The following is a 17,537-nucleotide window of genomic DNA, read 5'->3' on the forward strand; positions in this document are numbered from 1 at the left end:
TTCTCAAATTCCCTACTAGCTTTCCCTCCTAAACTGATCACCAAGTCCCTCTAGCCTTAGTGGGAAAGGGAATCATTTACTGAACACTGACCCTGTGCCCAGTTTTATGTACACCTCATTTAATCCTCATAGCAACCTTAGAGTTAAGTAGGTATCTTTCACTTTGCAGGTGAGGAATCTAATTAATTTGCCAGGGGCCACCAGCTTAAGCAGAACCAAAGCTGGAGCCTAGGTCCACTAACCCCAGAGCCCACATTTTCCTCTATCATGGCTTCGCAAGGCACAGGACATTTTGTGTGTAATTTCTTCCTATACACATGGTCAGCCAAGAGGAAAAGCCGCTGCACCAGAAAGCAAGAGCCTTCAATAGCAAGTAGGGAAGGTGGTGATGAGCTGGGAGGCCAGTGTTAAGCCCAGTCTTCGTAGTCTGAATACTAAATTCCTAAGGGCTGCTTTAGTACCAGCAAACTGAAAACCCAATGGTTTGGATTACCCATACTAAGACACCCTTCCCTTAGTGGGGGATATATAGTCTTAAGCCCATCTCTACCTCTACCTGCCCTTGTAGGACATGCTCACTTCCCAGTTTTCTGAATAGGTTATTTCTTGTGAAGCAACTGAGGCTAAGATGGCATTCCTCTCCTTGACTGCCAGAGCTACAGCCTCAAAAAAAGGATCCTATTTCTGGTTGGTGGAAAACTCTTATCACCAGTAGTCCTGCTTCCACCTACATCACGTAACCCAAGTTTTCAGCTTCCAGACAATTCACTGAGCACTTTCTTTCTCCCTAAGTTTCAGGCCTAGGTGAGAGGTGTGATTGTCGAGATGATCCCATTCTTCCTCTTCACAAACCCTCCCACACCCACAGGCACTTCCTCCTTCTGCCAAAACAAACTTTATTGCACCAAAAAGAAAAAAAAAACTTCATTTATGTACAGTCAGATATAAAGACATCTCTTTGACTCCTGTGCATATATTTCCTCAACTCAAGATTAGGGCGTAAAAGTCAGGCCAGTATGCCAGACATGCTCTGTCCATGGCAGGGCCAAGGAGAGGATTGTCACTTGAAAGTGGGAACACTTAAATGGATGACAGACAACACTGGACCAACAGACCAAGGGCATTCTTCTAAGCCCTGTACTAGCTCTGGGAATGGAAGAGGGAAATTGGAAGCAGGGTTCCTTTCTGAGTCTCCTTGTGCGGAGACCCAGCCTTCAGGTATTCGAGATAAGCTTCCGTTCCCCAAGCCTACTTCCTGTCCAGTTTCTCTGCTTCCTGCCCTCCCAAGTAGGACATTCTCCTTTGTGCCTAACCCCCTTCCCATCTCCCCCAGGGAAGTCCCATGATCCACAAGGCAGAGGCCTTCATAGCAGCGGGCAGAGCAGGTACAAGTTATCCTCTCCCTGATGTGTGGCTGGATACTGACTGAGACCCTGCGTCACGTAGATCACCAGTACCCCACTGGGAACCATAACAGTAAGAATCTGGAAAGTACGGGAGAACACATCAAAAAGGGGAACGATGGATTCTCTCAATGCCCTGTATCACAGGGCACCTAAAGCACATTTTTCTGAGCCAACCAGCTAAAGGATCACTGCAGCTAAATACAGATAGATAAGCAACACAGCCAGGCAAACACCCATCAGAGCCAGTGACAAAGAGCAGCTGAGAAGAAGGGGCAGGGGAGAGCAGGGGAGGAGTCTCTAGAGTCCCAGCCCCAATCCCCTCTGCCATTGGCTACCCTTGCTCCCCACAAGTCCCTGGGCATTGAAGTGAGGAGGGGGGACTACAGGCTGGGGTGAAAATACACAAGGACAGCCAAACAAAATACAATGGGACTAGCATTAGTCTCCCCCCGCACCCACCCTCCCCCAGGAGGAATACCCTCATTGTGACTAGTATTTAGGAAAATCTGTAAGAGACTATTCTATGTAGTGGCTCTAATCCCATACACACAGCAGCTGCCTGCGTTGGGAACTTTTCAAATCAGTGATTGTGGGAACAAACAGCATTTTCAGCTTCTTACGGTGCCTGTGCAGGCTTTACCAAGACCTCAGTTCAGTCCCAGTCACATTTACCTTCTGTCTTAAATCTAAGAAGGGGTGAGGAAACAGGGGGCAGGGGAGAAAGGTGCTCAGGTGCTAGGTAAAGCTTACTGATCAGCAGCCTAGACTCCACCACTGTTCCTTCTCTTTGGTCTGTCTAGAACAGTGACTATAAATTAGGAAAAACAAAATTATGCTGGCCTGTGGGAAATAATGGCGGAAGAGAGGCAAGGAGGAAAAGGGCACTGGGAAGCCCTGCTTCAAGACTGCAGACAGACAGACAGACAGACAACCACCCAGACTGCTTAAATGTCACAGACAGCCCCCCACCCCAAGCTCCCTTCCAGATATTCCCATGAATCATTTGGGCACTCTCCCTCTTGGAATTGCCAATTTCTGCCTCCCACCTATCCCTAAGGAGCTGGCCATGTGGAGAGGTGTGTTGGTTGTTTTGTTTTTGCCAGAGGCCCTCGCCCTAGGTGCTCCTGCATAGGTACCTTGGCCTCTGATATGGGATGAAGGTAGCCCCAGATGCTCGAGAGCCGAGGAGGTCAGATCTGGAACAGCCTCCCCACTCCCACACCCTGGGATCCGAGCTTGCTTGGTTCTTGCCATCCTGCAGGATGACGTCACGTCTGGAGGGAAATACACAGTGCCTCTCCATCCCTGGGGTGGGGGGAAGGGACTTTTCTGGGACTCTCGAGTTGGGGGAGGAGAGAGGGGAGCAGGGTCTAAACCCTCAGGCTCCCGTGCAGGTCTGTCTCTGTCCCAGACGAGCTGCTATCAGAGTCCATTTCGGCGTTCTCATTATGGAGCCTCTCCAGCACTTTCTGACGAATCAGTCCCAGGCGCATCAAGAGGGACTGGTAGTCAAAGTGGCCGCGCTTCTCTCCAAAAGGGTCCTGTGGGGGAAAGGAGACAAGCAGGATGGAAGATTCAAGTCTGGGTGGCTCACCCTAGAGACAGCAGCTTTGGGCCCATGTGAAAGGCATGCTCAACCTCTGAGTCACGGGAATAGAGGAGGGCGTGGCATAGATAGCTCCGAACAACAGACAACGTAATCCTTGTTTAAGAATATTATGGCATGTTTACCACCCCAGAGAGGTCTGACTTGGGCTGACATTAAAATGTGTTTGCATTCCTCAAAAGCAAGCCAATGTGGAGAAAGGGGCACAGTAAAGGCATGATAGATAGGGAAGAGAAATTAAAGACCGGCAATGTAATCGTTACGTGTGCCTGTGTTTTCAATTACCTCATAAAAACCATAAAAGGGGAAAATTATCCTTTATTCCCTATACTCAAAAAGCATAACTTGCTTTTCTAAGGTCGTAGGTAGGTCTAGAACTCAGGAGTTCTGACTTCCACATAAGCACCTGTAGTCTTCCCCAGGGACCATCACCACATTCCTGTCCAGGTTTCTGGGTATCACTCCAGGGTGACCTAGCCTCAATCCTAGTCCTTGTCATTAGATCAAAGATCTCCCAACATTAGGCAGAAAGGGGTTGACTGTCAAAGTCTCAAAAGTAACTATGGATGAGGTGGAGGATAAAAAATGAATTTAAAATGCTATACAGGGACTGTGGCAGCAAAGGAGCATTGCCAGGGTTCAAACAAGTGGAGACCTCTTTCCTTGGCAGTCACAAAAAGTTACACTATTTTTCCTCTCACATTCTGTCTGCTTCTCCCACATAAACTCCCTCCACACTTCTGCCCACCTATTACCCTCATGATCAAGGGCCAGTGGACACAAGTCACAGTCACTTTGATTACAGCCTGCATTTTTCACTTCTGAGGGTTATATTCCCCAAAGGCTGAACTCCACACTTACTCTGGAGCTGTCAATTTTCCAATCTTCCTTCTTTCATCATTGGCTCCATTTCCACTCACTCTCTTCCTCCCCAGATACTGCTCCTCCCTTTCCTTCCCTCATCGCGAGTTATTTTTCCTTCACAGACTGAATACTGCAGATGCTGCTGGATACCAGCAATGAGAATTCCTGATGGGGAACACACTACAGCATGCATCATCTTTGATCTACTCTCAAAAAAGGGGCAGGCAACAAGTTAACCCTGAGCCGGCCTTGCCCTTTGGGTTTCAGTGTGGTAGGCAGGTGGAAAGTCCTTAAGGAAGAATAGGGAAACTACCATTTCTAAGCAGCACCCAGGCAAACAAGACATTTACTCCTACTGCTGGTGGTGCTGGGTGGGTGGAGGAAATAGTCCAAGAGGAGCTGGAGAAAACCTTAACAGGTCTTAGTCACTTATCCAAGTCACCACATTTCTAAGCAAGACCACCCAGAAATGATCCAAAAGACATAAGAACTGGTCCTTCAGGACAGGAGGGTTCTCACCTTCTTACTAACCAGGTCATTTATATTGGAGCTTCTTTACAATTTGGTTTAGTAAGAATCTTTTATTTTTTTATTTCTTTTAATTATTTATTTATTTTCCCCCCAAAGCCCCAGTAGATAGTTGCATGTCATAGCTGCACATCCTTCTAGTTGCTGTATGTGGGACACGGCCTCAGCATGGCCAGAGAAGCAGTGGGTCGGTGCACACCCGGGATCTGAACCCGGGCTGCCAGCAGTGGAGCGTGTGCACCTAACCACTAAGCCACGGGGCCGGCCCAGAATCTCTTCTTTAAAAGAAGCTTAAATTCTCAATTTTTATTGGAAGGGGAAGCGTACCTCCCCAGTAGAAGCACAGAATGAACAATTGGTTACCATCCTTCTAATAGGAATCTTTCAACATAGAACACTGCATACCCAATGCTTCCCTAAGCCTTCTTTCTCTTAGCACCCCCTGTGCTAGGGATGGCATTCCAATAGATGACTCATAATCCCCAAGATTCTGAAAGGGCTGAAGGTTCTTGGTTTGAAAAGACCACTGAAGGGCCGGTCCAGTGGTTTAGCGGTTAAGTGCATGTGCTCCGCTGCTGGCGGCCTGGGTTCGGATCCCGGGTGCGCACTGACGCACTGCTTCTCCGGCCATGCTGAGGCCGCGTCCCACATACAGCAACTAGAAGGATGTGCAGCTATGACATAGAACTATCTACCGGGGCTTTGGGGGGAAAAAATAAATAAATAAATAAAATTATAAAAAAAAAAAAAGAAAAGACCACTGAACAAGAAGGGAAGGAGTTGCCGGATGATTCAGATTCCACTCATGAGTATCTACTTTCTGCCAGGAACTTAGAACCAACTCCATATGACTTTAGGCAAGTCAGTCTCCTCTCTGGGCCTTAGCTACTCAAATGAACCAGGTTCCTTCTGGCTCTGAATTCTAGGACAGATGTGGATGTCACCATTATGGGGGATTTTACATGGTCTGCTGTAAGCCTCTGAGGTCAGCAGCAGGGGCTGCATTACCTGCATAGTCTGGCCTTGAAGGTGCAGGCGATCTTTGCAGGCCACCTCATAGAAGTCATAATACTCAAGGAAGGACTTCTCCATCACCCCTCTGGAAAACAAGCAGAGAAGCTTACGTTAGGAACAAGGTGGGGAGGGGTCACCTCTTCACTATCTAACTTTAATGCCAAACTAAACAGCTAGAGTTCCCAAGCCAGATTTGGTTTCCTACAGAAATCTTTCTATGCAAAAAGGAACAGCTGACCGCCCATAGTTGATTTCCCTTATACCTTAGGGATTATAAAATGAGAATGACTGTTAATACTGATCATTCGAATTCCAACTTCAACTCATGACTTGCTCAATCTCATCTTTTTGCCGTAGGCCATCCCTAATCCCAAACTTTAATTCAAAATTCTCCTGGGAAATCTGTTTCATTAACTCTGTTCATCTCTTTTTTTTTTTGTGAGGAGGACTAGCTCCAAGCTAACATCTGATGCCAATCCTCCCCTTTTTTCTTGAGGAAGATTGGCCCTGAGCTAACATCCGTGGCCATCTTCCTCTACTTTATATGGACAGACGCCGCCACAGTGTGGCCTAACAAGCGGTCTGACGGTGCGTGCCCAGGATCTGAACCTGTGAACCCTGGGCCGCCGCAGCAGAGCGCGCGCGCGCGCGCACTTAACTGCTTGTGCCACCGGGCCGGCCCCTGTTCATCTCTTTTTAATACTCAGAAATAAACATGAGGGGGCTGGCCTCGTGGCGTAGCAGTTAAGTGTGTGCACTCCGCTGCTGGTGGCCCGGGTTCGGATGCCGGGCATGCACCAATGCACCGCTTGTCAGGCCATGCTGTGGCGGCGTCCCATATACAGTGGAGGAAGATGGGCACAGATGTTAGCTCAGGGCCAGTCTTCGTCAGCAAAAAGAGAGGAGGATTGTTAGCTCAGGGCTGATCTTCCTCACCCACAAAAAAGAAACAAACATAAACACTAAGAAATGGGTTTACTATGAAGTGCTCTACACCTCATTTGGCTGTAGAACAATTAAGTGTCTTTACTATGTCCAGGTCCTCATCAAACTGGGTGCTCCCTGAGGCATGGACTACGTCTTTCCCATCAGGCCTGGCACTCTCCAAGAACAAAGCAGCTCTCTGAACTTCCTCTTGCGTAACCCTCAGCCACTTGCTCTTGAAAAGTATGAACCGCATCTTTCCTTCTTCTCTATCTCCCTCTGGTGCCCAACACTGGACTTTGTCCCAAAGGTTCTCAAAGGTACGAACCAGCTAAACCTCCAAAAGAAATACCAAGTGGGCTCTCTTGACACATACCGTAGGGGTTCAGGGCAGGGACACTTTCCTTCCATCATGTCACAGACTGCCACTCTGATGGTCTCATGCCGAATGCATTCATTGTAATTTTTGCTGTCTCCTGGATGTCTCTCCTGTAATGTGACAGACACCACAGCATCCAAGTACAAAATTTACGCAAAGAGAAAAGCCAATGGGAAGAGACTTCAGGATTAGTATGGGGTACGTGACCTGAGCTAATGAACTGAAGGGATACCTTTCCCACTGTACGGCAGATGCATGAAGAGCAACTAAGCCTTTATTTTTGAGACCATTCACCTCCCCTTGTGCATACCAATACCCATCTTGTGTTATGGGTCATTCGATCTATAAACAGCAAACTAGATCCATGAAATTTTGCTAAGTCTGAAGATAAAAGGCCTCTCAGGTAAGGATTAAATGGAAAACAACCAAATATAAGAATGATGGTGGGACAAAAAGGTATAAATGACACTAGAAGTGTCAGTGTGGAAAACCTATAGATGTCAGGATGCTTCCTGGTTAACTCCTTTACATGTCTGCAGGATTCCTCCATCACTGAACCAACTAGTACAAATCTATCAGTAGGAGAACTTGAAATTTTCAGAAGAAAAACTCCAACTTTGGTCTATAAAGCTAATATGAGCATGCGGGCGTGCATAAAAGGGAATACAGTCCCCCATCCTTTAACTCTCCCTTTGCTCTTCAACGCTCCTCCCTCCCACCAACCCCAGGCAACTAGAGTCTTGGCCTCTGATAAAAACAGATGATGAACAGGAAAAGATATCTATCTTCAGCCTATCATCATAGTTCCCAAAATGCACCACAGCAAAATCACAGGGGTGCTGTGGGATATTTTAAACTTTTTGAGTATTCAACACCCATGAAACACCACAAGAACCACTAGCTTGAAGTAGTAGTTCAGTTTTAACGTTAAACTGCATTATATTCTTTCTGATGACATATTATCTTTGTGAAGCTGGATTTTCAGTCACTATGATAAACAGCAAGAAGCATGTGACAACAGTAGGCATCAGAAGTGGGTGTTGAGTCCAATCTGATCCCAAGATTTTAAAAAGTTGTGTGGCGTTCAACAACTGTACACATCCTATTATTAAATCATAGTTATTTTAAAAAGAGGGCCGGCCCGGTGGTGTAGATGTTAAGTTCACATGCTCTGGTGGCCTGAACTTGGCGGGTTCAGACCCTGGGTGCGGACCTATGCACCACTCAACAGGCCATGTTTTGGTGGGCAACCCCTATATAAAAGGAGAGAAGGACTGGCAACAGATGTTAGCTCAGGGCCAGTCTTCCTCACCAAAAGAAAAAAAAAGAAAGAAAGTTGTTTGGACCTAACTACTTAACAAACGGAATAGTTGGGCATTTCTTTCTGCCTGGGGAATTGTGAAAAAACTACCAAGATGACAGGGTGCTGTGAACAAAGAACATTGGGAGTATTAAGAATAGAAGTCACATTTTTTTTGTGTGTGTATGTGAGGAAGATCAGCCCTGAGCTAACATCCATGCCAATCCTCCTCTTTTTTTTTGCTGAGGAAGACCGGCCCTGAGCTAACATCTATTGCTAATCCTCCTCCTTTTTTTTTTTGTGAGGAGGACTAGCCCTGAGCTAACATCCAATGCCAATCCTCCCCTTTTTCCTTGAGGAAGATTGGGCCTGGGCTAACATCCGTGCCCATCTTCCTCTACTTTATATGGGACGCTGCCACAGCATGGCTTACCAAGCGGTGCGTTGGTGCACGCCCGGGATCCGAACCTGTGAACCCCGGGCCGCCGAAGCGGAATGTGCACGCTTAACCACTTGCGCCACTGGGCTGGCCCCTCCTCCTCCTTTTTTTTTCCCTTTTTCTCCCCAAAGCCCCAGTAGATAGTTGTATGTCATAGCTACACATCCTTCTAGTTGCTGTATGTGGGACGCCACCTCAGCATGGCTGGACAAGCAGTGCGTCGGTGCACGCCCGGGATCCGAACCCAGGCCGCCAGTAGTGGAGCACGCACACTTAACCGCTACGCCACGGGGCCAGCCCCCAAAGTCACATTTCTTGAATTTCCAAACAAGAAGAGACCTAGAAATCAGCTCCTTGGTTAGCCAGTGGGTTCATATCCATTTCTACCTACTCCTGAAATCAAATACACTATTTGGAAAGGATGGTTTAGGGAATAATTTTTGTTCATTCTTAAAGGGTATTTTCCTTTGTTCAGGTCTATAAAAGAATCATCACTGTTAGTGTTACAGTTTCAAATGAATTAAACTGTTTTAATCGCTTAGACTAAATTATCATCTTTTGGGAATATCACTGAACTCTTTTCCTGTGCTCTTGAGTAATCCTGGAAGGCACTCTGGAATGATGGAAGAACTCTGGGCTCCAGGGCAAATACTGGGTCCTACCCTGATCTGTGTGTCCTTTCTTTTGTTGTGAGGAGGATCAGCCCTGAGCTAACATCCACTGCCAGTCTTCCTCTTTTTCCTGAGAAAGACTGACCCTGAGCTAACATCTGTGCCCATCTTCCTCTATTTTGTATGTGGGACACCTGCCACAGCATGGCTTGATGAGCAGTGCATAGGTCCGCGCCCGGGATCCAAACCTGTGAACCCTGGGCTGCCGAAGTGGAGCATGCGAACTTAACCACTATGCCACTGGGCCAGCCCCTGTGTGTCCTTGTGAAAGTTAATCAACCTCAGAGAGGTTGATTACTTCACTTGAAAATGGGGATAACAATATTTACCTCACAGAGTTAGTACGAGGATTAAGTGAGAAATTATATATATAAAAACTTGGCAGTGTCTGGCATATAGCATACTCTTGGAAAATATGAGTTTCCTCTGCTTTCTCTTGGGCAGTGTTGACTAAAATATTCTTGCCCCACCTAGCTCCTTTGGCTCTGCAAGTAACAGTACTTCATAACTCCAGAAGAATGTCTGGCTCAGCAGCAGTTACTAGGGAGCACCTTAAGGTGATACTCGAGAACGGAGGCATATAGAAGAACCCAAAGCAGGCTCAGAATTAATTTCCAAATGACTCTACTGACTTCCACATGGTAGATTAATCCAAGTAAAATGGATTTAACTTGACAGTGTTACTGTAACTTACAAGGAAAAAAATTCATTATTAAGGAGCACACATGCCAGCTCCTTTTTTCTCCTGTGACAAATTTAATACATGGGGCTGAGGCAGCTCAAGAAAAAAAAGTCCCTTAAGCAGACCTCTCAGATCTCTTAAAACCCAATGTTCCACATCCCAGAGCTGGGCGCACCTGGCCTTACCTGCTCAAAGCCAGGCTCATTGTGATAGGGATTCTCAGTCATCAGGGACTGGATGGAGATGAGCACGGAAGAGATGCTCTGGGCTGGGCTCCAAGCAGGGCCAGTCCATGTACTGCAAAACACATCAGAGGGAAGGGAAGAGGATGAGGCAGAGAGATGGGAAAGGCCCTCACAGAAAGACCAGTGCACAAGTACCCTGGGGCCTGACAGCACCAACATAAGTGACTCAACTTTCTCTTTCACTATTAATACTCCGGACTTTCCCAGCCTCTGTCTCACCCTCATTCACCAGAAATCAGTCAACTGCCTAATCCTCTTATCAAGTGGGACAAAAGAAAAGAGGGTAAAGCAAGCAAGATAACTTTGAAGGGATTTTCTTTGGGCTAGGAAAGAAACAGTAGCCAAGGAAGGTTCCGTTCATCAAAACGAAAGGAATAGGGTAAGAAAACAGTTCCAAAGGCAGTTTAAATGTTAACCTCTGTGGATGTCAAAGAGCTTATTTATTTATGGGTGGTAATGGAGTGAGGAGAGAGAAGTTGAGCACAGAGGCACAGAGGGCACTGAAGCTATCTGGTTAGAGGCCATGTGGTGGGGTTGATGTTCAGGGATCCAGTTCTGTATCAAGCCCCCAAGGCGTGTTAAATTCTCTGAAAACTACAGAACTCTGCCAAAGGACAGGAAGGGAATAAAGGGCATTTCTAGATTGTGGGGGGTCTAAAAATGATATACGGAAAATATCTTGAACGTGACAGAAACGCCCAAATTGCTTCTCTCTTTCATAAACCTAATCGAATATTGGGAGGAGGGCAGCTTGGATATTAATGACATTTATTTTTAGCTCAATTAATTGAAGAGATGGCACCTGAGCTGGAAGCTAAACACACCCTGAGCCGGGACTGGCTTGTTGAAGTTAACCAGCCACCTCCCTTTCCCTGCTGGACTTGAGGAAAGCCCAAGTGAGTGATGCCGAACAGAACCTCCATCAGAACCTGCTCTTCATGCCTCTCAACCTGCTCTCTCCTCAGCTCTGCCCTCCGAGGAACTCCAGACCCTGTGCTCACTAAAGCGTCACATATTCAGGGATTCAAGTCAACAGGGTAAACTTCTGCTAAATTTCCTTTGTCAGTAAGTCAGCCCAATATTTTTTCCTAGGTAGGGAGAAGAGGAATGAGGCTGATAAAGTGAAGATACTCAACTAAGAATGCAAAGGAACCTTCTACTCTGTGATTCCTCATGTCAAATTTTCAATTTCAAGGTAGCTTCTCCTTTTCCACTCAACACACTTTTCCCACTTTTCCCCCACCGTCTTACTTCCCGTTTCTACTGTGAGCTGATGTATGCTCAAAATAGTTTTATATTGGCCTAATGAAGGAGGACCTAATACAAAAACACTTTCATGAACAAATTTCATACAGAAACAACAACTAAATTTCCTCACCATTGTGGGTTATATATACCACTATCCTACCAGCAAAGACAATTATATACACTAATGAGATAAAGAACTTCTCTAAGGACAACCTCCTTTAAAGGACTTCCTCACTGCCACAATCACAGAACACATCCCTGGATCTGAGAGATTAGAAAAAAAGAATCATGTCTCCAGTTTGTTTCAGCTGCCTTTTCCCCACACAAACCTGGAAATGTACTGGACAGGAAGAAAGAAAACAGGGACATCAGTTTGGACAACTTTCTCAACTTCAACCTGCATTTGTTCTCTGCCCCAGTGAAATTCAGACCACACTAAAAAGACCAATCCAGAATATGCTAGAAGACATTTCCATTCTGAATTTTTAACCCCCAAGGCAATTAAAAGGGAATGGATGAGAACTGCATGAAGTGAAATCTCAGTAGCACCCAGAAACAAAATATACTTTAAAGTTCTGTGTTTCATATCTGATGTGATTTCTAACTTCAGACATTTTTCATTCAGTTGTTAAAATATCATAATCATCATCATCACCACCACCGCCTCCAAAGCCACTCATTGAGAGACTCAGAAATAAGCCACCCACAATCTTGAATGGCACAGATCTGCAGCCTTTCTCAACCTGTTCGGAAGAGAATTAAGCCCTGACGCCCTAAGCGAGTGGTTCTCAAACTGGACTGTGCACCAGAATCACCTGGAGGCTTGTAAGACACAGATTGCTGGGCCCCACCCCCAGAGTTTCTCATACACGAAGTCTACAGTGGGGCCCCAGAATCTGCATGACTACAAGTTTCCAGGTATTGCTGCTGCTGCTCAGGGGGAACCACTTCACTAAGGCATCCATTGTATGTCATGAGTTAACTTCTGTTTTGTATCTAGAATGATACTAGTTGTGTACCATCCTGGGGAGAATTAAGGAAATAGTCACTCCAATCATCTTCTGTGTTCTGTGGTTCAGATGAGGAACGCTGGTTGATAAAGGCTGGCCTAGAGTAATTATTTGCTGACAACCAACTTGGCCACTTAGAAGTCTCCTCTTACCCTAGAATACTCAAGCAGACTTTCCCATTGCGGTAGAAGTTGGGGTTAAACCTCACTGTGTTATTGCCCGTTGTCATCAGTTTGACCCGAGGTGGGTGGATGGGATAGTCGGGCGGACACCGAAACACGAACAGGAAGAAACCCCCTTCATAAGGAGTGTCAAATGGGCCTGTGATCAAAGCATGAATCTGCAAAATAAAACCCCATCTCAAAATTGTGAGGTGATGTCCCATCCCAACCCCTCCTGGCTTCCACTTGCTACCCATGCCAGAAGCAGGACTCTCATCTGGTATCCATATTCCACATCCTCACGGTGCAGAATGAACAGCCTGTACTCACTGACACTAATAAATATGTTTGGAATTTGAAGAAATCCCATTACAGTGGAGTGGCATCTTACTCATGGGTTACATTCTAAAGTTAGAGCACAATGTGAAAAACCGAATCTAGTCAAAAATCACCCTCGAGTGTCCCTGAAAACTCCCTTAAAGCACAGTTGTTGTTCAGACTTTCCTGATTGGTGTTATGTATAACAAAAGGATAAAACACCAATGTGCAAAATATAATATGCATCTGTAAAATATTACCCTAGCATGCTTAATTTTAAGAAATATATACACATTTTTACTGAGTACCTATGTTTGGATTTGCCTAGGTTAAGCATGCGTATGATGGAACTCCACCCTCCATTTATGTGGCACAAAGAGGAGGGAAGATGAATGGAAAAGAAGAAAGGGATTGGAGGCCACAGCACCAGTGCCAGTAAGGTGCAGAGCTGAGGGCTGTGATGGAGGCCTAGGGTGTCTGCTTTCTCTGCAGAGGATCAAACCTACTCTGGAGGATGTGGCTCAGGCAGCATCCAGCTGTGTCAAAGATATAAAGAAAAATGGGGAAAACTCAGGGTCCACTCAGAGCCATTAGACCACCCCTAGAACTTTCCCCAACACTGTAGGTTAAAAAAGAATCAGCAGCACTTACAACAGAACACTAAATTCTCTTCCTCCAGCCATGATTATTAAACAAGATTTTCCTTCCTGAAGGGAGGAAAACCTGAACTGACTCAGTTATATTTCTTCTACAAAGGCTCCTAGCTTAAGTCTGCTCAGAACTTAAATACAAGAGGAAATGGACCTGCAGTCCAAGGCCTCAGTCTACAGTCCCTCCCTGGCCCGGTGGCACTCTGGATGATCTTTTAGCCCTCAATCATTTGGAATAGCCAACTCAAATGGTATCGACATGACATCAGTTCTGGGACCCCAGGGACTAGCGTATTAACACTGATACTTGACTGAGGACAAGATGTCCCAGGAAAAACATTTCCAACCACATAAAAAGAAAAAAAATCAATTTAAAGGGAAACCTACTCAAAACAAAATAGATATACCAACAATACAAAGTCTGAATTTTTACTCTAAGAAATTTGAAACTATGAGTTTTCATTTAAACAACACTAGATTTAGGAAATCTGATTTCTTCCTAACACCAGTTTAAGTGAAAATTCACTTCTGAGTGCAGAGCGCTCAATGACAGAGAAGCCTAGGTATCTGTATCAGGGGAATCGAAGCTTTCTCTGCGTTTGTGTGTGGAAGACAAGAGAGGAATGGTCTTTGGGGTGGAAGGGATATTCAAAAGCAACCAGCACAGACAGGAGCCTAAACAAGGCCCTTTAACTACAACACTGTTCACTCAAGCTTGCCCCATGCCCAGCCTTCTCTGCATCTGATTTACAGCACCATACTTAAAGGTCAAGAGTGGCAGGATGGGGGAAGAGTTGGGTAGTAGAATCAGTAGGGCAACTATATAATTTATGATCCAAACTGGAGCATTTTTGAGAGTGAAAAAGTGCCCTATTAATAGTAAGGCTCGGACGATAGGTGGAAACTGGGATTTTCCAAGCCAACCAGGACCTACTGGCGCCCTCATGACAGACACCTGTTCAAGACTCTGCTCCACCTCACTGTGTGACCCTGGGCAAGCCACTTACTCTCCTGGGGACTTGATTTCTTCATCTATGTAATCAGAGATGTGAGCTGGATAATCTCTTTTAGGCTCTTTGAACTTTATGGGCCCGATTTCCCAATAACCCCCGACCCCCATCAAGTTACATACCTTAGTCATGTCAACAGTATCAGGTACAACGAACATTCCTGGAGGAGGCTCCTTATAAATGGACATGATATCCCTGTATAACACCAAGAGGGGGTGGGGGAGGGAGTGAGGGAGAGGAGAAAAAAGGGGAATCCCTTGAGCAGAACAGTTGTTATCACCTCAATGAGGCCAGGGTTCGAGAAAGTGGTGCTTGGTACCACAAATGTTTGCACTGTCTTGTTGGCTGAAAAATCTCAGCTGAGTACTTGTCAGGCAAGCAGAGAGCAAATTATTATCAAAAGGGCATTGTTTCCTCAGGGGGAGGGTAGGGAAAGGGGAAAAAAAAAAAATCAAGAGATCCCAATGGCATCAGATGTCACCCTGGAAAAGCCACTCTCACTTCCTCCCACATGGCAATTCATTCACTCCCCACCTCCGAGATCCCAGGTAGTACGGCTGAATGCTAAACGAACAGTTTTCAGTAACTGGGAAGGCATAATCAACTCCACTAAAGCACTAATTCCATAAACCACACAGTGGACCATTGTTGGCAAGGGGATTATATGAAGCAAGTGAGCTAGCAGGGAGTAGTAATGGTCTTCTTGCCCAAGAGACTAATAGTGTAGAGATCTCTTCAGGCTGCCAAGGGGACCCTCTGAAATTGCTGCGAATCTCACATCCGGGAGATGCCATGTAGCGACAACTACAGAAGATGAGAGGATTTCGAGGCGATATCTCGCAAACTAGAATGGATCAGCTGTGAGTAAGGGTCTAAAGAAGGACATTCTAGGTAAGAAAAGTCTAGGGACTTGCTAGCATACACAGGGACATAAAAAAGTGCAAATAAGTGACAGAGCAAAGGAAAGAAGTACTGGCAGAACTCAAAGGTATGTCAGGATTGGAAGACTGAAATGGCTGAAGGAGTACCAGTTGAGAAGGAGTGCTGAGTTTCTTAAGTTAGAGCTGGCAACCCTGATGGAGCTGGCGTCCTGTGTCAGGCACTGGGCCTGGTACTTTACACATAATGGGCTATTTAATTTTTATTACAACCTTGAAAGGTACGTAGAGACACCTGAAGACACCTGGAACTGGGGAATGAGATTACCTAGATGAGGATGACAGTGATGGGGGCATGGGGAGAGAAAGAGTCTGGTCACCAGGAAACAGGTTTCAGGATTAATAGTAGCTAAAAGACATTACCCCTTTCCTATCTAATAGGTACTATGCTAAGCATTTTTGCTAAAATATTATCTAATAAATGATATGATCTAAGATCAGTCACCCAAGAAATAAGCAGAGAAAGGACTTGGGCCTTTGTTCCTCTATTTGAATTGGGTATATTCGCTTCAGAAAAGTAAACCAGATGGCCCAGAGGAAAAAATACCGGAGAGTCCTGAGTGGGATATTACAAACCAGAGTGAGACTGGGAGGAGGAAGCCTGAGCTCCTGGAACAGGTGTGAGAGTGGATAGCTTTGGGGTTCTAGAAAAGTGGTTCAAGGGAAGATTGCGGGTATGTGATGGGAGCGATCAAGACTTGGGGAGGGGACCATGTGAAGCGGGTTTAAGGAGAAGGGGAATAAAAAGGAGGTTGGCCTCGAGTTTGAGGCCGGCAAAGCAAGCTGTGTGTTACAAACGGGGCTCGGGAGGAGACGACGGGGGGGACCGAAGGGTGGGGCCTCGGGCAGCATCTAGCAAGGCTGGGGTGTGTAAGTGGGGAAACCAGCGGCGCGGAGGGCGGGAGGGGGTGTTACTGAAGCGCGAAAGGGTCGGGTTTCGGGCGGGAGGTATGGGGGAGGGTGTCCGGGCCGGAGGTGGAGGGCTCACGGGAGGTGGCCGAGGGGCGGGGTCGGACCTGGGCACGCGAGGAGGGCTTCGGTGCGTGTGGGGCTGGGGGCCGGGGAAGAGGGGACTTGGATCCCGACTCTCCGGGCTGGCAAGACGTGGGCCTTGGAGCTGGGCCGCTGCGAGGGCAGCGCGGAGGCAGCGGGGGGACTGTAGTGGGAAAGGGTGGGGGGCGGGGAAGGTCGAGCCCCGGAGCTCCAGGCTGGGGGAGGAAAAACCCCGGCTCACCGCTTGATCCGGAGTAGACACTGCGGCGCGGTTCGCTCGCCGTCCCAGTCGGAGCTGAGTGTGGGGTCCCAGTGGCTAAGCAGCGCGGCCCCGTGGGCAGCGGCCGAGGGCGGGAGCCCGGGCAGCGGAGCCAGGCCGCTCCCCGGCCCCCCGGCCCCGCCCGCTGCCGCCGCCGCCGCCCACACATCCGGCAGGAAAGGCGGCCCGAACCCGCCGCCGCTGCTGCTAACGCCAACAACACCAGCGACGCCGCTCGCCCCGGGGCCCGCCGCCCCGGCGCCCGCCGTGGCCGTCGCCGCCTCCTCAGTCGGACTCTCCGCCATCGCTGCTTCGCTTCCGGGACTGCTCCGCAGCACGTCCGCCGACCAGAGCGGCCGCTGCTCCCTCCCGCTCCCGCACCACCGAGAGCCGGGCCAGAGTGTCCCCACCCTCCGCTTCCACAGCTTGGGCCGCGCTGGCTCCGCCCACCCGTGCCCCGACCAGCGAGAGGCGCTCTGCAAGAGCGTCCACCCACGGTCCTCCAGGGCGGGCTGGGGGGAGGAACTAGCGGACCGCGCGAGGATTCTGGGCCTGCGTTGGTCCCGCGATTTGCTGGGGAGGTTCTGAGGCGTGTCGGGACGTCTGGGTGCAGTTGAGCCCGATTCCGTGGGATATTCTATTTTCAAGTGTTGAAAGGGGAGGAAGGGAGGGCCATATCCCTCCTTACGGAGAACGACCCGCAGATGTGCCCATGGGGATCCATCCACCTTCCTTGCAGGGAGGCGCTGAGGAGATGAATTGACTCGCTTAAGGCCCTTCCTGTCCGAAAGGCTCTGATTTCTCTCTGCACCCTCACCCACGGAGGGCATGCTGCCATTGCCGCTGCCTGCAACAGGATCAAGAGGAAGGAAGGAAGGAATCAGAACCTGCG

General features: G+C 47.7%; 1 protein-coding gene across 1 annotated transcript; it reads right to left on the reverse strand.

The window, feature by feature from the left end:
• Positions 1–879: 879 nt before the first annotated feature.
• On the reverse strand, positions 880–17,039 carry UBE2Z (ubiquitin conjugating enzyme E2 Z). The gene is made up of 7 exons (XM_058560751.1): positions 16,628–17,039; positions 14,578–14,650; positions 12,469–12,656; positions 9,999–10,110; positions 6,719–6,831; positions 5,413–5,503; positions 880–2,947 (listed from the first exon to the last, which is right to left on the reverse strand). Exons 1-7 carry the CDS (start codon positions 16,948–16,950, stop codon positions 2,777–2,779), a joined length of 1,071 nt encoding a protein of 356 aa, XP_058416734.1. The 5' UTR covers positions 16,951–17,039; the 3' UTR covers positions 880–2,776.
• Positions 17,040–17,537: the final 498 nt, after the last annotated feature.

This window comes from Diceros bicornis, chromosome 18 (assembly GCF_020826845.1).
Source record: "Diceros bicornis minor isolate mBicDic1 chromosome 18, mDicBic1.mat.cur, whole genome shotgun sequence".
Lineage (NCBI taxonomy): Eukaryota > Metazoa > Chordata > Mammalia > Perissodactyla > Rhinocerotidae > Diceros > Diceros bicornis.

What these genes read in the sequence shown, in the direction of transcription:
- UBE2Z (XM_058560751.1), bottom strand. Translation starts at nt 16,950, where the DNA reads ATGGCGGAGAGTCCGACTGAGGAGGCGGCGACGGCCACGGCGGGCGCC. An exon ending in ATACTGTTGACATGACTAAG is followed by an intron (nt 12,657 to 14,577) that starts GTATGTAACTTG and finishes TTTATTTTGCAG; the next exon opens with ATTCATGCTTTGATCACAGG. An exon ending in TTCAAGGCCAGACTATGCAG is followed by an intron (nt 2,948 to 5,412) that starts GTAATGCAGCCC and finishes TTTCCCCCACAG; the next exon opens with GACCCTTTTGGAGAGAAGCG.